Source organism: Lissotriton vulgaris, chromosome 2_2 (assembly GCF_964263255.1).
Source record: "Lissotriton vulgaris chromosome 2_2, aLisVul1.2, whole genome shotgun sequence".
NCBI lineage: Eukaryota > Metazoa > Chordata > Amphibia > Caudata > Salamandridae > Lissotriton > Lissotriton vulgaris.
This window is the reverse complement of record NC_141688.1, coordinates 23,546,564-23,568,802: the sequence shown is the minus strand read 5'-3', so window position 1 is coordinate 23,568,802 and position 22,239 is coordinate 23,546,564. Positions and strand designations below refer to the sequence as shown.

The 22,239-nt window shown below is 44.7% G+C and overlaps 1 protein-coding gene across 9 annotated transcripts in view; it reads left to right on the top strand.

Moving 5' to 3' along the window:
• CSNK1G1 (casein kinase 1 gamma 1) overlaps positions 1-22,239 on the top strand; it is a 766,422-nt gene that overhangs the window by 634,294 nt on the left and 109,889 nt on the right. The window contains exon 12 of one of the 9 annotated variants that reach the window (XM_086959218.1): positions 20,240-20,637. The exons of the other annotated variants lie outside the window; for them this stretch is intronic. Coding sequence (XP_086815344.1) covers positions 20,240-20,305 — 66 coding nt within the window. The 3' untranslated portion in view covers positions 20,306-20,637. Of the gene's footprint in view, positions 1-20,239; positions 20,638-22,239 lie in introns of those variants that run through there. 9 annotated transcript variants of the gene reach the window in all.

The following is a 22,239-nucleotide window of genomic DNA, read 5'->3' as shown; positions in this document are numbered from 1 at the left end:
TAAGATTGTACGCAGTAATACGAATCGCACACTATTAGTTTGGGGAATTGGCGATCGGAATTTTCAAGCGCCATCCTGAAAGCTTGTAGTTCAGCTCGCTGAGCTGTACAGTCTCCGAGTGATTGAGTTTTTGTGACCATAGGTCTAAATTTCCCTTCGCGCCAGCGACATTTAACAATTGCACATGCAGCACTATAGGCTTGTTTACCCCCAATTGCAGGTTGTGCTGATCCGTCTGTATATATTATACAGCCGTAATGTTCTAGAGGCAGAATCTCGGTCGGCAGAGGACATTCATGTTCGTATTGGAGAATTTCTTGTGTTTTCAAGTATGGGTCAAACACCTATTCAACGTCTGTTGCAGCAAGAGAGTTAACCCATTTTATCCATCCAGGATGTAAAGCTTTTGCATTTGGAATGCTTGCTTTTGTCACTGCCTCTAAGGCAGGTACAGGTGTAACGATTATTATGCGTTAACCCTGTGCAAGTGCTCTCTCCTTCGCTACTGCAGTTTGAACCGCTGTCAGAATTTTCTCAGTAGAAGTGAATTTCATTTCTGCTTGATTGTACAAGTGTGATTTGTAAGCAATTGGTACCGTTTCTCCTTCATTAAAGGTCAGGTACGTGAATCCGCATCTCCCTGGGATGAATCGGATCACAAGGTTGTGCACGTTTTCGCGTGTCTGTGATTGTGTTTTGCTAACATGTCTGTTTGGACTGAACGCAGAATTTCTGTGTGTTTGAGTCCAATTAGTTGGTTAGAAATCAGGTTTGAAATCCGGTTTGATTAATTCGTAGAGAGGTTAACCCTTTCTGCGTAATTCAGAACATAAGTTCTTCCAAAATTCAGGAAACCTAGAATATACTAAGTTTTTCAGCGTCTTTGGAGGTTGTAGCAGCGCACATTTCTCTAGAAAGTTAGCTGCCAGGCTTTTGCCTTCACTTGATAACTCGTAGCCTAGAAATAGGACGTTGAGGTTGGCAATTTGTGATTTCTTAAAATTGAATTAATACCCTTCTGATGCGAACCCAAGTATTATGGTGTTCACTCTTTTCAAGTGTACGTCCAAGTCGTTGTCTGTAATATAGATGTCGACATAGGATAATGCCTCATCATCGTTCGCTTGTAGTAACTATGTTACCCTAGCTAAAAATAACCCTGGACAATTCTTGAATCCTTGGGGGGGACGGCAAAATTGCCGCTGTGTCCCCATAATTGAGAAAGCGGTCAAATGCCTGCTTTCAGGTGCAATGTTTTGACAGAAAAACCCATTCGAAATATCTAATGTGGTTTTATATTTTTTTCTGCAACATGTTGTTCATCAATGCTGCACTGTGTGCATTTTGTACTGCAAAAGTTTTGCAACAAGAGTTTAAGTGTCTGTAATCCAATACTAGACGATATGAATTGTCTGGTTTGGAGACAGGAAACAAAGGATTCTTCATTGACGAGGTGCATGTTTCAATCACCCCTTGGTATTCAAGTTGATTTAAAATCTCCCTGACTTGTTTTTTTAGCTTCTTGCTTTACTGGATACTGCCTCAGTGCAGTAGGTTGATTTTTTTAACTGGATTATGGCGAGGAGAGTCCTCATCCCATCCTACGTAATTTTTATATAATGCTGGAGCCTGGGCCACTGGCCATTTTCTGGCATATGTGTATTTTTTATGAAATGGAATGTGATTTGAGAAGGCTGGCATAATTATCTCTTCGCCATGTGGGCACTCCCTGAGAAATTCAGGCTGCCAGTCTTGTTCAGCTAGAAGTATGTCATAGCCCTTAGAGAGCTTCTCCCAAAAGAGTGCTCTTATTTTTCTAGTTATATCCCCCTCCATCTGGACTGTTACTTCATATAACTTGTGGAGTACACTAACCCTGGTATCTGCAGTTTCAACTTGAATGGATTCATTCAAGTCCACTGTCTCCAGATGATCCTTCAGGATCCTGTGAACTATGGTGACCTCTGCTGCGCTGCCTAGCATTGTCTGAGCCCACTCACCGTTCTTGAGTTGTCCTCAAGATCCTCGGCGTGTCTGATCGTTATGCTTGCTACCTTCTTTTTGGAAAATTGAGCTTTTTTACTTTGGTGAACGGGTTCTTTGTCTTTGGAATTGACGAGGTCTTCCTTGTGTTCTGACCGTCCTCTTCTTTCCGATTTCTGCGAGGAAGTCTGAAAAGATCGAGAGGGACGTGTATCTGTCAGGTTTTTTCAAATTATCCCAATTCCTAAGGTTATATCTTTTTCAGAGGGCTAACGTTGGGGAGACCTACCTCCCCGTTGGGGAGATCTTCCTCTGGACTGAGAACGTTTCTCTTTAGGAAGTGTCGGTTTAGTATTTTCCCACTTCTTTTTAGGAGTAGTGAGATTATTCTTAATAAATACCTTTTCAGGATTTTATGTTAATTCGGGTTTTACTGGTTTCCCACCCAAACTATCTCTTCCTAATTCTTCATAAATTATTTCACTAATTTTAGCAAGCTCATATGGTCTTTCTGTTATATCTGTTTCTTTTAACTTTTGGCGGATTGCCACGGATGCTGCTTACCTCCAATGTTAGCTAATAATATAAATGAGACCTGTTTGAAATCTTTCAGTAATTTCATAACTAGATTTAAGGCCAGTTCTGGACCTTATTAATTTTGAATCTGCCTCAGAACATCTGGTATTACCACCATGGACGGTACACCATGTGTTTTTGTGTAGATTGAAGCAAAGACTGGACCCCAAGTGTCAGTCCTCCACATGTGGTGCTATCCCCATTGGTAAACAGATTGTCAGATTCTGTGTTTCTCATGAGGTGTACTATCAGGGAATACTGCCTCTATTTGACTAATTGTTTGAGCTAAACAGAACAGAATTTGTTCCCTCTTTGCGGGTAATTTACCAATGACTGATTGTATAGTCTGTGGTGTAATTTTGTTTGTGTTCCCCTGGTGTGGGGTGTTCTGTGGAATCCTTACAGCAGGTTGGACTTTTAAAGTCTGCATGACATATTGAACCAATTGTCTATGTATTTTAATTAACTGTTTCAGCTGAGCTAACAGTTCTGGGCCTGTCATTCCGTTAATGTCAGGATGTGGTGTGTAGCTGGCTAGTACCGGCCATGTTGCTCCTGGTCTACTTAATGGACCAAGCCTGGTAATGTGATTTTGATGTTGTAGGGCGCCTCTAAACCAGAGCTGATGCTCCTGGTAAGTTAATGGAATTTCAACGTCCTCGAAAGGAACGTATTCCGCTGGAGGTTCATCTACTTTGTAGTAGTGGAACTCGTGTGTTACTGCATTTGCTGCAGGAAATAGAATCCATGAATAGAATACCTCTGTCTGCCGATATTGATGTGCCTCTATAACAAAGATTACTTTACAACCTCTTGATACCCCATTTTTTATACGTTTTTATAGTTCTGGTTTTTCTTACATTTACCGGGATGATTATTGCATCCGCTTCATTTTGTTGGAGATTTGTGTCATCTAAGACTGCTTGAGCTGCTGCTCTAGCTCTCTCCCTTTCATAGTCACTCTCCGACATTTTGTCGACTGAAAGTTATTGCAGAGCAAAGTTTCAAGGAAACAAAGATTAGGTGCACAATATTTTGGAACACTGTATCCTTCAACGTTGAAAAAACTAAAAACTAATACATAAGATTTTAGTCCTACTCAGTTTTGGTGGATATTATCCTTTTACCCACTCCAGACGTCTATTGGAGTATTTTACGGGAAAAAGGGGTCTGTGTGAAAAGCACGACTGGGTTACTCTAGTATCTAGCGTTAAATTATCACCTTACCAAACGTTGGGCGCCATGTAGTGTATTCCTATATTCCCAGTAGGCTCTGCGCATTGGAATTACATATACTATAGTTTAGACATAGGACTGAAGTCAACTAGGTCTCTATCGTATATATTCAACTTAATTGTGAGTGCCAGCTAGCTCAGAGCTAACTCGAAACTTTCTCGAATAAGCAAGAAGGGATTATTTCTGACAACCGCATAAACATGACAACTTTGTTTCCCAAGAATAAGAAATCCATCTCTCGAGTCGCGGAAACAATAGATAGCTATTTTACTCAGTCAATCGTGCATGTGTTTTCAATAAAAGTATTTATTGAACAGTCTTCTTTCTCAAGCATAAGAAATGTACTGCTACAATCGTAATACTAGTCATAAAGTACAATGCATATAATACGAACAGTATTATAAAGTAGTACTGTAAAAGCATGATATGGTTTCTAAGCCATAAAAGTGCATAAAATGTATAAAATACATATAGTAATAAATAATGACTAAAAGTACTCAACTGGTGCTTCTAAAATCTGCCTACCCCAGTGTACCTAACCTAAGTCTAGAACAAGGGAAAAAGTAAGTGAGGAGTAGCCTAAGTTTAGTAGTTCTCTGCCAGGAATCTATTCCAAGAATTCTCTAGGAGGTCTAATCAGCTCCGTACCTTGGTTTTAGAATGAAGGAGGTCTTGTATCTCTCTCTCAGGACTCTATTTCCCAGATACCCGCAAGGGTAGCCCGGAAACACTGGTGCTGGATTTCTCGGCAAGAGAAAAGACAGAGTCTCTCAGTGCGTCAGCTGGAGGGTCGGCTTCCTTCGGCACTTGCTGCTGCAGGGCGTCGGGCAAGTAGATAGTCGATCTGCTCCAAACCACCGGGTGTTTGTCTGGGCAAACCTAGGCATATTTATACTTTGAAGGTGCTGAGTTTGACGCATGATTGGACTTAATAACGTCACTCACAAGCTAGATTCTTTGAAAACTCCAGTATTTCTTGGAGAACTCAATATTCAAGCAGGGTTGAAGGCGGGTTTTCCCAAGAAATCGTTGTTGATTCTCGGAACTTAGTGGAAGTAGCGATGCCGTATTTGGGCTGCAAGGCCTAGCCAAATATGGTAGTGATTTCTATGCATATATAAGGATATGATAAAGTATACCTATATAAGGGCATGAATCTGGAAAATGTACACTAGGGTCCTAGATTCATTTACAACACAAGGTTGCTTTGGTACCCTCCAGACGTAATGTAGACTCCTCCGATGCAATCACCCACACCACGGCAGCCCCTCCTGGCACACAGGGTCGCTACTTAGCCTTTCATGAGTCCTAGCATGCTTATCATACAGCCACTTCAATTGTGGCCCCCACTGGCTTACAGGGTTCACCACAGCAAGACTGTGTGGGCTCAGCACCCTCCGCACATCACTCAATACTTGGCTCAGTGTCCTGGCATGCGAAGGGCCGCCGAAAAGAGTCCTGAACACAGGCTATGGCTCGATCAGTACACAGCTGAAACCTCACACATAGTCATCACAGTTGGGTATCGCTACCCCGACCACCCTCTGGACCTCACTCCCTCCAACGCTTTCCCAGTCCTCACAAGTCACACTGGTCTTGGCAAGCTGGTGCTCCGGGGCAGGTGGTCTTGGTTTCCCTGAGTGATGTCCCCATACCCAGTAGGGAGTCGAACAGGCCTAGGCCCCACTCCTGAAACACAGGCTGAAGTCTTGCAGAGCTTCCCCCTCCTCACAGGCTGTCTGATAGCTTGGCAGGTGACCATTTTTAGGGACTCATCATCCACTTATTCTAGTCTTTTCTAGACACCAAATGGGGTTTAGGGTCTGAGTATTTGAAGATTTCTGTAGGTGTTCTTCTTTTGAAGTGAACACTGTTCTTTTAACATGATAGATGTCTGTTACAGCATGCAAGACTCCGAAGCGGATTGTCCCACAACTCTCATGGGGCCAACCAGAGTTCAAACTTGGTTGTCAGCCACAGTGATTTGTACATCCAAAGGTGAATCGCAGACCCCTCGCCCTACTTTTTTTTTTTTTTTTACTCTTATCAGCCCCATTTTTCTTCCTGAGATATGTCCATGCACCTTCATTGAGCTCTATCACTGGATGAAAGATAAATAATTTGAAGTGTAAAGGGAATCTCTTCCTTTTCCCTCCAGTGTGTGTGTATGCGCAGCAAAAACAAATCTATCTGGGGGATTCTTCTCCTCATGATTTCACCAGGAAGGCCTGTGCTTCCTAATATAGAACCCAGGACCCTACATATAATGTACCATTGTAGACACACCCACTTAGTGTACATTCACAGCACTCTTACTGTCCAGTACTAGTACCTCCACTTATTGTACTATTACATATACACATGTATTCAGTACACACAGTGTCTGTGTGCACTGTGCAGCAGCACTGAAGCTTTTCTATCTTCAACCAGAATGTGTTATTTAAAAACCTAACACTGCCAGCAAACAAATAAATAAGTGCAGAGTCACTACTCCTGAACTACATAATTCCAGATACCTGATTCAGGCTTCAGAACCCTAAAAAAAGCAAACGTGAGTTAGCATGTAGGCCTCACTGCAGTGACAGTAAAACAGATCCTGTTCAGTATTGTTGATCACTACATAGTATTCTGCCACCACTGCACTAGTGCTGCTTAGCTACTGGTGAAGGTGGTATACTTCCACCACTGAGGTCAATGCTATGGGTGCCACTCTCGGTCCAACAAGACCACAGTCCATGGGACAGGCCTATGTAATGGCGCACATGCGTGATCTGTGTAAGCCTGTGACAAAAAAAATTAACGTTAGTGATCCAGACAACAGTACAGTTGGGCACTCAGTGCAGGGGTAAACGTCTTTTCAATGCAGAGGACTTTTCCGTCCCAACGATCCCCTTGCGTAGCTTGCACTTAAATAGAATTACTGTAACCTAGTTATTCTGTCATTATATCAACAACTCTTCTGTATCACCTCCTTCGGTGTTTTACCAGTACAGGAATTTCAGAATATTGTGACACCATGTGCGAGGAATGGAACTCTTTCCGTGTTCTACTGTGTTTGGGAGTAAATTCATTGGCTTCACCTTACAGGCACAGTGCTGAATGCCATATACAGACTTGTAACGATTGCAAAGTCTCCATATGTTATTTGCAATTAGGATTTGTGGTGTTGTCTCTTGTCCTCTGTTTTAGCAAGAGTTTTGCTTCTGAGTCTTGACACGTAACTTTTGATGCTAAATAGGTAAGATGATGTATGAGTGTAAAAGCCCTTTTCTTCCTCGTTGTTACTTGCTGCTATCTTGTTCAGCTTTTTAGTTTTTCAAATGCAAATAGTGGTATGGGTAAAACAAGATGTTTACTCCACAGCCACGGGAGATTATGTTGTCTATTAATTTAAGCAATCTAGTAGCTTTCCAAAACCGTTTCTTCAGATTGACTTTAATATTTACGAGGGGGCTCTTTACAGCTGCATAAACTCCGTTGTCCACATTATCAATTGAGGTCTTCTCCACAATTTTATTTTCATAGGGCATCTATGTCTTTTTCACGGAATTCCTAAAACTCACTAACTTGAATTGTTATTGTTGTTGAAGCATTTGCCATTCACGAACAAAGGGTGACTTGCAATAAAGGAATTACATTCTGATAAAAAGGCGTGAGTCAAGAGGAAGAGTTCAAATAAAAAAGCTGTAGACATGCAGTTAAAATGCAAGGCAGTATAGTAGATATAATCCTTGGGTAAGAAATAAGGCCTATGTTGCCTTTCTTTTTGTGTATTGGAGTGGACTTGGGCAATATTGCCATTGACTGATAGCGATACTGCAACAAAGTGGTGCCAAGCAATATGTGATCAATTTTTTAGAAGCGCTTTGTATGGCCCATACACAAACCACCTCAAAACAGGTCAGACCAGATCTGCTTTGAATGAGAAAGTGCAGTGAATTAGAAAATGACGTTTACGTAAAAAGCTGGTACAAAGTTTAAGATGAGCCCTAATTATGACTTTTCTTTCTTAATGAAAAGCTTACTGTTCAACTGATTATCGCTTTAGGATTTGATTGGTGCCACTATTTTTCTTATTGTTGAGCGAGGTAGAACTTGCACACAGGTAGCAGTGAATCACCTATTCAGATTTGGCAGTGTACAGTGATGGGCTACATTGCACGCTCAGAACTCTTGCTGGGCGGAGATGGCTTTCCATAGCCTGGTTAAAAATCTTAGTATGCCGGATAGAATTTACATCCTTTCGCTACACCTGTACTACCCTTAATATTGTTATATATTCTCCGTTTGGAACTCTTAGTACATCAATTTTTTACCTGCTTGGACATTTCAGTATTCTGCATTTCCCTAGGTACCTCCGCTTTGACAAACAAATCCATCGGTTCTCCTTACTGGGAACAACACACACCTCAGTCGGCCATGGGCTTTTTGTTTTGCACTTGCAGTGCACCATTAGTTCTGCGGGAATTTCACTACACTGGATGTGCCAAGCTTTAGTCTGAGAGCTCACAAAATGAGTTATCAATGCAGCCACTGCTCTGGAATCAGTCCACTGGATTTGCAATATATCCGGGCCTTTAATTCATTTAATGTAATAACGGTTAACAAAGAAAGTCTAAAAAGTTACATTATTAAAATGGATCACTTTTAATAATATATTTAACAAGTAAATTGAGTTAGAGGGAAAAAACGATTACCAGTTTAAAAATCTACTGCTGAGCCTATTAGGCAGGACTTGATGATTATCTGCATAACAGATTTTTCTAAAGTATGTAAGTTGACCACTTCAATAAACTGATAATGATTCCCAATGCATCAAATATGTGTTATGCTGCAAAAAAAGTTAATGACAATTTAGTTCCTCCGCTTGGAAACGTTTTCCATTGTCAAGACATGACCTAGTCTTGTAGTCCCAACTATATTCTCATTTTTCTATTTCTGAAAGTATCATCATGTACCTTAAGAATTGTTGAACCACCATACTTTCAATATTAATTTGTAGTAGAATGGCTTCAGTTGCATACTGCCATTTTGAACATATCTACATCACACAGAACTGTTTATTTGATTGTATACAACATTCTTGTACTTGTCCTTGGTGGTTGATGGGATGAGGAGGAGTTCTAAGATGTTCATGCCAAAATATGAGTTGGAAAACAAACAAAAGCTGCATAATGTACATTCTCACACTTAAAAGCTCTGTTTCAGCCAATACAACAAATTATGGTGGGTCGAAAGGCAGATAATAAAGCATAATTTTTAAAGTCGCTTGAAGTTCCAAAACCCATATAGAGGTCCGGCTTAACTCCATTCATAAAATCTCCAAAGTGGTAGTTTTGTCCGATATTCAAAAACGGTCTTCAGCAGACCCTCATGACAGAGAAACATAAGGGGACTCCTTATATCAGAGCCAGAGCAAACTTTTAGCCGTTTAAGTTTTTTGGAGTTTTAAAATATGAAGGTATTGGGGACGTATGCTCACAACGGTGCTAGGATGCTGGCAGATTCTTTTTCTTATTGATGGCCATGAGAAGTCATAAGGATTTTGTTTGAAATGAGGCCTACATTTAGCAGTAGGAAGTTACTGCGTATAATTGCTAACCGCAATGTGCGAATGGCCTTTGACTGTCTTCCTGAAGGTCATCACTGTTATTTTTAATATTTATTCTTTGTATACGGTAGTATGTGTTGTAAGCCCATGAGAATTTGCTCGAATATCAATTTTTGCAGAGTGAACCTATTCTATATTCACATGCTGTAAATATAGCCTGCCACCTCGCGCATGTTTTTTTAATTTGGTGTCTGAAACCAGATTATTAAGCTAGAAACTCCTGTGTTTGCCAGCTCACAAACTATTTTACGCGCCATGGAGATACGGAGTGCTTGTTGGGTTGCTGAGAAATTCATGCAACTAAGGAACACCAAAGGGAGCGATAGTATGAAGAATTGTTACATGCGGCAGGATTCTAGAGTTGTTTCTAGAGGTTTGGATATCTTTCCTCCTGCTGTAAACACGTTTTAATGGCGGAAGAAGGAACATGTCTGCCTATGTATGCTCACTGTAAATCTCTCGCAAAGGCCTAACTTCGGTGGTTCCATTGTAGTGCTTTCAGTTGTATGCTCAGTCACTGAGAAATGTGCTAAATAAAGTACCAATTCTTCAGTGTTAGTCCGTCTTTTTATTTTTTCATAGTTTTTTCTGGAAGGAATACAGATAAATATGAAAGAGTAGAAGACTCTTATTCAAAAGGCAAGTTCTTTGGTTGCTCCCGCATTAAGCATCTGGATACTAGCGACCCACGATTTTCACCATTCAAGGCATTGGTAAAGTCCATAAAAGTGTAATATAAAGAGTTTGCCACAGGTTAGCGCTGGAATAGTCTGTAAAGCTGGGGCCATGCCTTTGTTACGGGTTGAAAACTCTTTTCTAATTCCCGCTGGAAAAGGTGCAATAATCAATCCAAGTAGTTAAATCCCCCAAATGAATTCACACAAAATCTTTGCCGTGAGACTTGGCACGGAGAGTAAGCGGTAACAAGTACTGTCAGATTGCAGTTCCTCTCAAATATGAAAGCTATTTCTGAATTGCACAATTTCTCTGGGTCATGATCAGTTTCCAAGATGTGAGAGGAGTAAGGGTGCCTACCCATTGACATTACTTATCGAAAGATTACGGCTCCAAACATCTAGACCCATAGCATTAGACAGTTTCCACTTTTGATTGCATTAGAAATGGTCGAAATGGAACGTATTACAATAGTGATACGATCATAAATCACTTATACTAGATATCTTTTAGTGTCCCATTTAAAGAGTACCAAGATGCATACTAATCTCATTTCCTAAAGGGATTTTTGCTGGTCAGTTTTTTTTTTTTTTTAAACAATATAACTTTTTTAGTGTGCACTTCTTTGATGTAATACCTTTTGCTATAAGCTTTGGGACTTTCTTTTCGAGACTGAGCCTTCCTCAACAAGGCATATTTTGTATGGAGGTTCACTAAACAACACAAAAGGTACGCCAGGCTGAATATCGAGAGAGGGAAAAGAGGAGGAAACAAGAGGAAGAAGAGATGTGCTGTCAAGAAGATAAGAAAGGAGAAATCCTTTCAGGATGAGAACCCTCACTCACCGTCAGGTGTCATGCTTCATCATATGGGTTTTCTCCTCACACCGAGGTGTGTGCTACAACTCTCCGAGGGGAGGTGAATGTGCCATACAAACGTAAAAATGTTTTAGCTGCAAGGTTGTGGGAACACACACTAAGACAGTGTTGCATTCAGAACGAGTCCTTAAGCTGTATATTTGAGCTATTGTGGAAGAGCGGTGTTTGTTTTTTTAACAAACTTTGATGACTTTGCCACACCACATAAAGCAAGAGATAGTCAACAGAGACAGTCTTTTTTCTTTACCATAGGTACTGTATATGTGTCATATACAGATTCTGCCCATTTTACACTGCAGCATAGAAATCGAGAAGCATACTCTCCAGCGGCATTATTAGTGATTTTCAACATAAGCATCGTCAATATAAAGCTATTTATATTTACAATTAAAATAACGGAACCTGGTCAATCCTGCCCCCTCCGCCCCCCCCCCCCCTTCCTACCCTCCCACTCCCACTCCGACTCCTGATCATTCCTACTTCAGTTTTCCTGGCAATCAAGGAAACTCACTATAAGCGTATTACTCCAAGGACCATCGTGTCCCAGGGTTGGAATGTGTTAGGCTGGGTCTCAGGGCCTAGGGACATGGAGCCTCATGACGGCCTTGTATGTTATGGAGTCAGTGCCGCCAGTGGGGGTGACAAGTCAACCGATTCCAGTTCAAGCAGCATATCCTCGCAGTCCATCGAAATGGGTTGTTTCTTCAGCCCTCTCTCTTCCTCCCTACGAAGAGCTGCACCCTCTGCCATTCCCCATTGAAGCATGTCAGCCTGCCAAGTGGATATCGCCAGACATCTAGTGGACTTCCACCTCATGGCGAGGGCTCTTGCTGCTAAGATGAGTGCCAGATCTAAAAACTTTAATCGTACCTGTTGTACCCCTGAGCGCTTGCGGATGCCTATGAGGCAATTTAGAGCTTCATCCGGGAGCAGTGGGAGGAGTCCGGAAACATGCAATGGATCCTCTGGGGGGTAAGATACAATCTATGAAGGACCATCGACTGGATACATTTTAATTTTGCAATGCTTTTTTGGCGTGTTCCAGCATACATTTCGTTGCCTTGTCACTGATTTCAACGTTAGTCCTTGGACCAGTGTGCTCTAAGGGAGGTGAGTGCAATTGCTGCAAGTGCCCTGACGCCTGTGTATAACCACCATACCAAGTGTCCTCCAGGTCCCATGTAGTATAAGAGATGTACGAGGCTATACTGCGGTGGTTCATTTCGCTGTGGGGCCTAGGTAGTCCTAATGTAATGTGTCACTGTGGCGTGCAACAAGTCAAAACGTGGTGGTGCACCCGTGGCCTGTAAAAAGGAGTCATGATAGAGTATGGTGCCATCGCCAAAGAATGCACCAATCAATCAATCAATCAATCAGTGACACTTGTAAAGCGCGCTACATACCCGTAGGGTCTCAAGGCGCTTGGGGGGGGGGGGGGGGTGCCGCTACTGCTCGAACAGCCAGGTCTTCAGCTTCTTCCTGAAGGAGAGGTGGTCTTGGGTCAGGCGTAGGTCGGGCGGGAGGGAGTTCCAGGTCTTGGCGGCCAGGTAGGAGAAGGACCTTCCTCCTGTAGTCGCTCTTCGGATGCGGGGGACGGCGGCGAGGGCGTGGTTGGCTGATCGGAGGTGGCGTTTGGGAGCGTAGAAGTTGACTCGGCTGTTGAGGTAGCTCGGGCCTTGGTCGTGTAGGGCTTTGTGTGCGTGGGTGAGGAGGCGGAAGGTGATTCTCTTGTTGATGGGGAGCCAGTGAAGGTCTCTCAGATGTCCGGATATGTGGCTGGATCGTGGGATGTCGAGGATGAGTCTGGCTGAGGCGTTTTGGATCCGCTGGAGTCTCTTCTGGAGCTTGGCGGTGGTCCCGGCGTAGAGGGCGTTGCCGTAGTCCAGTCGGCTGGTGACGAGGGCCTGGGTGACGGTCTTCCTGGTCTCTGTGGGGATCCACCAGAAGATCTTTCGTAGCATGCGTAGGATGTTGAAGCACGCCGAGGAGACGCTGTTGACTTGCCTGGTCATGGAGAGGGAGGAGTCCAGGATGAAGCCCAGGTTTCGTGCATGGTCTGTCGGTTTGGGTGCGGTGCCCAGGGCGGGAGGCCACCAGGAGTCGTCCCAGGCGGAGGGTGAGGAGCCCAGGATGAGGACCTCCGTCTTGTCCGAGTTCAGTTTCAGGCGGCTGGTCGTCATCCACTCGGCTACCTCTCTCATCCCTTCGTGCAGGTTGGCTCTGGCGGCGGCGGGGTCGTTGGTCAGGGAGAGGATCAGCTGGGTGTCGTCGGCGTAGGAGATGATGCTGAGGTGGTGTTTGCGTACGATGGCCGCGAGGGGGCTCATGTAGACGTTGAAGAGGGTTGGGCTTAGGGATGATCCTTGGGGGACGCCGCAGATGACTTCGGAGGCCTCTGACTTGTACGGTGGTAGGCGGACTCGCTGTGTTCTTCCGTCGAGGAAGGAGATGATCCATTCCAGCGCCTTGTCCTGGATTCCGATGTTGCTGAGGCGCTGTATTAGGGTGCGGTGGCAGACCGTGTCGAATGCCGCGGAGAGGTCTAGGAGGATGAGGGCCGCTGTTTCTCCCTTGTCCATCAGGGCTCGGATGTCATCGGTGGCGGCGATCGTCCTCCACCCCACTATCTGTCCAGTCCTGTATCCTGGCCCTCGAGAGTCTTCCCTGTAGTGTGGGGATACCCAGGATGGGGATATTCATGGCATAAGGGGTCGCTGAGGAAGTGTACAATAGGGTCTTCCTCCAGCATTGTAGGGCGGTCTTCAGTAGGGGAGGGCAATCTGGAGGGATCCTAGCATTCGGCAATAGCAAGGAATGGAACTCACCCCGATCTATCCTGTGCTGGGTGAACCCAATCTCCTGCAGGTTTCTCCCCGTCGTCCAATACGATAACCATTGGAGCTGACTGGCGTAGTAGTAGCTTCGAAAATCGGGAACTCCCAGGCGGCCACCTCGGGTCTCTAGTTGGAGTCCCAAGAGAGGGAGTCAAAGGCCTGCCTAAGGTCCAGTGCTATGCACCCTGCATCTTGGTAATCCCAAGGGGTGGCCTTCATTACATAGTGTAGCCTTCTAGTGTTTAGGGTAGTACTGCGATTCGGTAGGAATCCATATTGATCAGTGTGGATTTGTGTATTAAGGTGTTACTGTATGCGATTAGCGAGAGCCTTACTTCGAATTTTGTATTCAGTGGACAGCAAGGAGAGGGGCCTATAATTAGATAGCTCTAAGCTATCTCGTCCTGACTTGGGTACCGATGTGACCAGCGCTTGTGTAGTGGAATCTGGTAGGCGACCAATCTCAAAGGCTACCTTGTATACGGATTCCAGTGAGGGTACCATGGTCTCTGAGTAAGTATGGTAAAACTCGACTGGGAGTCCGTCAATCCCAGGCGCTTTGTTGCGATTCAGACACTTAATTGCAGCACGGATTTCATTTTGAGTTATGGGGCCATCTATGTCTTTTTGTACAGCATCGAGGACTACCGGGAAGGGAAGATCTCGTAGAAACTCTGTTATAGAGGGGTCTTCCACGGGAGCAGGGGATGCGTAAAGCGCATCGAGATGATCATAAAAGGAATATTGTTTGTGGGTAGGGTAAAGGCATCGCCATGCGTCAGAGAGTGTCCACCCCTCCGCCCACGTAGTGAATAGGTCAGCCAGTTTGCTAGCGTTTGTACCATAAATGTAAGGGCGGATGTGATCTGTCTAGGGCAGTGTTCAATACAGCATTCCAATCCCCTCCCAGTATCCAGGGTATACCATCCCAAATCGCTAATACTGTACCTAGCCTATGTAAGAAATGGTCCTGGTCAAAGTTAAACTCTGCTTAGGACCACCAGGGAGCCATCAAGCATGCCCGTCACCAGGATGTATCGGCCTTGGCCATCAATCCGGCGTTTCAGCTCAAGAAATGAGACACCATGCCGTATCCAAATGGTTGCATCCCTAGCAAAGGCTGAATAATTAGTAGAATAAATGTGTCCTGTCCATTTTTTGCGCATTTTTTGTGCTACAGGGTCAGTTAAATGAGATTCTTGGAGGAACGCCACCTGTGTCTTACGCCTGAGGAGATATGCATGATTATGGTGCCTTTTCTGGATTGCTCCCAACCCATGTACATTCCATGTGATAAGGTTGTACGACCCTACGGTATTAACATTCCTGGGCATGTCCTTGTGATTAGAATGGAGCTCCTGTGTACATGGAGCTGGTAGACCACACCTGACCAGAAGTCCCCTGTCCCCAAAATCTTTACAAAACTTGGTGCACTGCCTGAATCACGCTGTGCCCAACAATATTGTACCAGTAGTACAGAACAGATAACGGTGCATACCCTTGTGGGGAGGCAGCCATCATCATACATGGTCATGGTCACAGAAGGGTCTGCAACTCGATGGCTCTACGGAACTCCACCCCGGGGGACGAGGGAGTGGCGGGGGGTGGAGATTGTGTTATCAAATTCGTTGGGGACAGTGTTTCCATTGTAATCAAACATTTGTAAGAATATTCCGGAGCCTTCCTTAGAACAGAACAGGACCCGAAATTTGTAGAGGTGCATACTCTATACCAATGTAGCTTACAATTCGAGCCCCGTACATTACCAAGCAGAGCACAGCAGAGGGATAACATTCATAGAAATCATTACAAGTAAAAGGATATAATCGTCTCTGAAGCGTGGAGTCCACTCCATCTGTGGAGGTCAATACCACTGCGTCTTTTTCGGGCATCATGGGTTCGCCGTCTGTGGTCCGTTATCGATAATATGATCGGCTGTCCCGGGTGTGATCGTGGGGAAGAGTTATACTGATCCAGTTGCTTCTGCTCTCACGATGGACCCGCGCCTCCTTTACTCCGGTTGGAGTTCTGGGAGCGATGAGTGTTCCGTTTTGGGAGTTTGTCTGAGTCCTTACTTTGATAACCATAGGTCTGATACTTTGACCTCAGGAGATTCATCTTTCTTGGATCCAACAAAATCTTATACCTTCTGGCGGTAACCACATTTCTATCCAATAAGCATAGTCAAATTCTCCCATTGTTAGTTGATTTCTGAAATGGATTTGTTTTCAAAATCTTTAATCGGACATTGTCTTGAAACATACAGGTCACAATGCGTAGTAAACTGCTCTTTCACTTGACAAAATGAAGACAAAATTCACGATTAAAGTATTGCCCCAGAAGCCACTGTGAGAAGTTGGCCTGGTATATGGTGATCACTATTCTAGTGAGCACATTGCACCATTCCAAACAACCCTTATGGTGACGGTTGTAAAGTCAACCTTATAGACCAGCTATCCTAGGGGTAGCATGGACAAAGCAGTCTTAGGCTAAACTCAAGAGGGCATGTGAAACCAGCCTTTTTACCATATGAAATCCCTTTAATACCAAATGAAAGGACACCACACAAGATATATATTGAAAATATATCTGTATTTATTTCTAAACAAACCCCTGAACTCTTTATGAGCACAGAAGCACAAGTGCAAAACAAGTAACTTAATAGAATAGACAAAAGTTGCACAATTAAGGATAGGGCGGGTGGCCCGTCAAACCATATATCAAAAAAGTGGTATAAGTACCACAACACGAACAATGGTAAGGCCTTGGAAATCGCTGGGGTTACACTGAGCTAACAATAGTTAGGGAGCAGGAGGCCCACGGGAGGAGTGTGCAGTGTTTAAAAGCACACAAGTGTACACATTGAAGTCAATGGGTGCGTAAAAGTTATAAAGTTAAAGAATTAGGAGACTTCTGACTGGAATAGAACTTAGCCACTTGAAACTAGGACACTAGGGATGTAAACCTCTACAGGAGCATCGTAGTACTCGTGTTACATAACCCACAGAAAGCGGGTGCACAGGTTCAAAAGGGTCTGGTTTCGTCGTGGAGATCTATGGAGCCTTGGAGTGAAGATGCTGCAGGCGGCCAGAAGAGTAGAGTCCGGGTGGATCGAAGATGTAGAGGACCTGAAAGCAGAGGGGACAGAGTCTGGGTCACTAGCCAGTGACCAGCGTGGAACCAGGATGGAACCAGGAGATGTCGGTATGCGATCAGGTGCTGATGGGAAGCTTGTCTCTGCAGCCACGCGGTCCAGGAGTCATCGAGAACGACCAGGATGGAGTCACAAGCTGTCCCACGAAGGCTCTCGCTGTCAGCAGTGTCGGCTTCAAGATTGGAGGCAACAAGCCTTGGCAAAGGCAACCCACGCAGGAATCGATGTAGGCTTCTTACTCAGATCTGCAAGGTCTGAGGGGCTGCTTTAATTCAGGGAAGCAAGGGCCAGTCTGGAGCAACCACACCAGCGATGTAGTTTCTCGGGATCGTCGCCAAGATGGCCACTAGCCAACGGGCAAGTGACCGGGCAGACGCGTCGAGCAGGAAAATGCAAAAGGGCCCCACACAGAACTCGCGGAGTGTGCAGGGCTGAACCTTAGTGCAGATGCTGCTCGGGGCTGGGGCTTCTCAAACCCCAATGCACAGCTTCGAGGGGACCTCGGAGGCTGCACAATTAGCCGGTTGCAGACTTTTCAAGATGGCTGGTCCCACGTCTCACGTCGCCTCCACGGGTCTCCTCTTTGCAAGGACTGTGGACCGGGCTGTTGGATGTCTGGGAATCCGGTTCTTGTCAGGCTCTGGGCTCTGGCTCCAGCGGGAGGCGGCGGCAAAGCAAGTAGTCGATCGCTGGATGGTGCCTGCTTGTGCAGGGTGGTCACCGCTTGACCACAAGGGAGATTCTTCAGTCATCTTCTTCCAAAGTAGAGTGATGAAGGTCCAGAGTTTTGTTTCAAAGTTTCAGTCAGGATAATCTAAAGTCCTAGTGACTCAGCTCCTACCTATAAGCTGATCTTAGGGGCTGGATTACCTGCTAGGTCCCTCTTATGGGTGGGACCAGGGAAGGGGGCGGTTACACCCCTTTCCCTTTGTCCAGTTTCGCACCAGAGCTGGGGCAGGAAAGCCCCAGCACCAGTTTGAACTGGACTATGCATGGGACACCTTGTGTGCCCCAGGAATGTCTCAATCCTTTGAGCCCTCCCTGTCCCAATACACAAAATCCTGTCTGGGGTGGTGCTAGCACCTCCCAAGGCAGGAAACCTATTGTCCAAGCCTCCCTCGCTGGAAGGACTCCCAGCAGCAGGAGGTCAGAGTTGTATCTGTGGCAGCAGCATCCATTTTGTGATGCTGAGGCTCTGGTTAACATTAACCGGGAATAGTTAGAACAACATGTCTTCTCCCTCTAGAAGGGTGGAACGCTACCCCCGTCGCCAGGAGTGGCGATGGGGTAGTATTCCAAATCGTATGACACCTTACTCGACATGTTTCGATAAAGGCAAACAATAGTTAGCATCTAACCGCGAGGATTATAATGCACTTAAGAGTATATGGTATGGCAATATCACAGAACAGCTAAAGGACATGGTTCCGAAAGCTGCAGACAGGCTCAGCTCATGGTAGAGCACCATCTCACATAAAACCAAGCACTCTGCCTTCAGGATTGTCAAGGCCTGCCATAGGAGTGACTTTTAGGTGTATATGTGTCCTGATATAAGGTTAGATATCGGTATACTATATCTAAGCAAGAGGTGATTACACCACCTTGCCCCAGCTGAGTGATCAGCCAGTTGTGTCAATTTGGGTGGCCACCCGGGGTGGCATAATACATGCTGCAGCCCCTGGTAGGCCTTGGATGCACCTATGCCCTGGGTACCTATAGTACACTGTACAGGGGCTCATAAGGTGACCCAGTATCCAATTGAAGATGTACCTAGGGTACATGGAGTCCATTTTAAAGAGAGAGCAGATAGCCTGGGGCCCTGATTAGCCAACTAAGCGAAAACCAGCTAAACACTAGGCAAAAAATCTGGGGTAACCATAGTCAGGTATCCTCCTTCCTACAGCCACCATCTAAGGAAGAGCGAAATAACTGGTGAGCATGTGCTCAATTACCTATTGGGTGGGATTGGCGTAGCTCTTTCAAAAAAACATATTTTGTACTCTTAATACAAATTGTTGTGTGGGGTGTCAAATATGTTTGATTACACAGAGTCCACAAGATATTTGTACTAAGTAATGCTCACAATCTGTACCTCAAATAATTTAAAACATAAATGCAGTCGTGCCAGATATTTTCAAATGTGCTTTTCTCTCTCCTAACGCTCGGTCAGGGCAAATGGCCACCAATTGCTTGAATGGTTTCCCATTAAAACTGGCCCTCTGCCAAGCTACAAAAACTAAAGAAGAAAATGGCACTTTGTGTAAATTTCGACTAAGCATCCAGGTAGACTTTTAGAATAGATCTGCAAGTATGGTTGGAATCTGCAAACCATTGTTTATCAAGGAGAAACAAGTCAGTCAAACACATTCCCTCCACGCTCAAATAGAAGAGACAAATATGCAATAATCAGTCCTTCAACCAGTACACCTTCTGGGAGCATGCAGTGAAATACCTTGTACAAGGAGAAATCTTCAAGCAAGGTTCAAATAACATACTGGTCCTCTTCTCACAAAAATAATTTTTGCGGCACCATTTGGCAATGTTCGACGCTAGGACTATTTGTTATAGAGGATAGATCGCAAGAAGAGATCCTGGTTATACATAGATCAGTGTAACAAATGTCACCTTTGCTGGCAGACCAATCTCTCTAGGGGCTTTACTTCAAGAATTGTACCACTGTTAACATTAGATTCTATTTTAATCAGAGGTTCTTCTGGCAAACTCAGTAGTTTGCTAGTTTTGTCTTGTGTGAGAGACTTGGCAAATCAATTTTCTAGTATTTTTTCAAGGACAAAGTCCTATGGTAGCAGTATATTGTGGACAGTAGCAATCCATTGGGAACATCTTTAACTATGAACACTGTTTGTCCAGGATTCATTGTGAAAGAACGTCTTTCGCTGCAAGTTGTCTTTGCAGTAGGTCCTCTACAAAAGGGCATGAACGTTCAGTTAAATGACTCCACACTTGTTTGAGGCTCACTGGTTGTGAAATGCAATTTATATTTGTAGTGCTTATTAGAAATAGAATTGGTATACCTTCTCCCTTCCGCACCATCACGTCCTTGAACACATGACTATTAATTCCAGTCACTGAAGTGTTTATCTGCAGTTTTATTGCACAATTGAAACCTGTTGTAATTATAAAGAATACAGATGTTTTATGTGAAACGAAGAGGGCCCTGGCCAAAGCGTAATGGGTAGTAAAGCTAATGGCTATCTTAGAGTTTTAGCTTTGAAATATTGATTGCAATGGAGACTTGAGTAATTTTTCGATTCTGCTTTCCTCCTTGCAGATTCTGCTGTTTAGGTCGCAGCGAGGTTCAGGATTTGATAATTCACGACGCAGCCGAGTTTATTAAGAAAGATAAAGTGCCAGTGTCCCGCTTCCCCCACTTCTGCTTTTGAACAATCCAAGCAGCACACAGCGCAGCCAACTCCACTGCCTTCTTGGAGTGGCACCTTCTAAGGGCATAAAGGTGTCTGACCTCCAGATATAGACATCTAGATAGTCAGGGCAGCGGCCTGCCTCTTGACCCCCACTGCATGGGGCTGTGCGGGAGAACCAGTGCAAGGGGAGGATGCGGATTGAAACACTGCTTTTAGAGCTGCCTCTCTTTTACCAAGTGCTGAATCTGGCTGCTGCTTTCGTTGAATGTTTGTTGATCTCAACATTAAAAGCAATAATTAGTGTAGCCTGGTTTGTTCGTGTTTTCCTATTTCCTGTTTGCTTCTGGTGGGAGAACTGTGCTGTTTGCGATTAGACTGTCTGCTTTTCCTCATTAATCTTGTTTGATTGCTATGCAGTCCTCTTCTTGCCCAACCTGTGCTAAATTAGTTTCACATTTTTGGGCAGAAGAGAGCAAGGGCATGCACTTTTGACGTGCAGTGCCAGCCACTCTTAGGAGGTGTTCCATTTGCTACCCTGTGCACTGTCGGAAGGTGAACTGGAGTGGACAGGCCATTTCATTGTTGGGCCCATCCGTAGAGCAGAAGGGAATCAGAAGCTTGCATTGGGATCTGGCCAAAAGACTTAGCAGGTGCTTGCCTACACTGGGTGACCAGTTCAAGATGTAAAGACACTGCAGATTATGCATAGGAGTGCTGTTTTATTGGAAGGCACTGTCCGTATTGAATTAACAGGATTACTTTACCTTCGATAACACTGTAGATGAAGGTACTTTAGATTATATTAAATAGGAACAACGGCATACCAGTTGTCCACAGTGAAACACATATGAATACCGTATGAATGTTTAGTGATGTTGTATATGTGAAGCCCCATTTAAGTGCCAGCATGCGAGCTCTCTGGTTGGAGTGTTCCCTTATGCTTGGTAGACACAAAGTAGCCTGGCTGTAGTGAACGTAGGTAGGGACTGCTCGGAATGTGCTAGCCTACTTTAAGGTGTACTAACCACTAACCAAAACTGAATGCCCACGCCTACTCCCTCACGCAGCACACCAGGGCGACAAAGCTTGCTCTCACTGCCAAGCTCGACTCCCTCACATCAACCCCCTCCCCCCCAAATCAATCCTGATGCCGTACCCTAGCCCTGGCAACATCATGAACCACTCCCCTTCAGCCCAAGTAGGAGCTAAACGCAGCACCAAAGGGGAACTAATCAACGGACTGTTAAATGTCCGTTCCCTTCCGAAACACGCTACTGAAATACAGCTAATGATTGAGACTAATAAACTCGATAGCCTGTTCCTGACCGAGACATGGATGGCTGAAGGAACAGAATCAGAGCTAGGCATAGCTTGTCCAGACGGGTTTAAGATTATTCAGAAACCCAGACCCTCAGGTCGAGGAGGAGGCCTGGGGATCATTTTTAGGGAACAACTCAACATCACTACCCTGGACATTGACACCATCTCCGGTGTAGAAATCCTTGGGATTTCCATAAAATATGCTCCTGAACACTGTCTCACGGCCCTTGTATGTTACAGGTCCCCGGGACATTTCAAAGCCTCACAACAGCAGGAACTAATTACGGTCATAAATAATCTGTCAATCTCCCACAACAGGCTGCTGATACTGGGCGATTTCAACATATGGGACAATGACCAACTATGTGCAGCTCTGCACAATATTACTCAATCCTGCCTCATCCTAGGGCTGAAACAGTGAATAAACACCTCCACACACAGACTAGGAAACACATTAGATCTTATCTTTGGGGCAGAAGACCTACTGACCCTAGACACTATCCTTCCAGTAGCTTGGTCAGACCACTACCTCATCAGGTTCAAATCCCATTTCCCGTCCCACACAGGAGCCACGAGTTCACAAGTC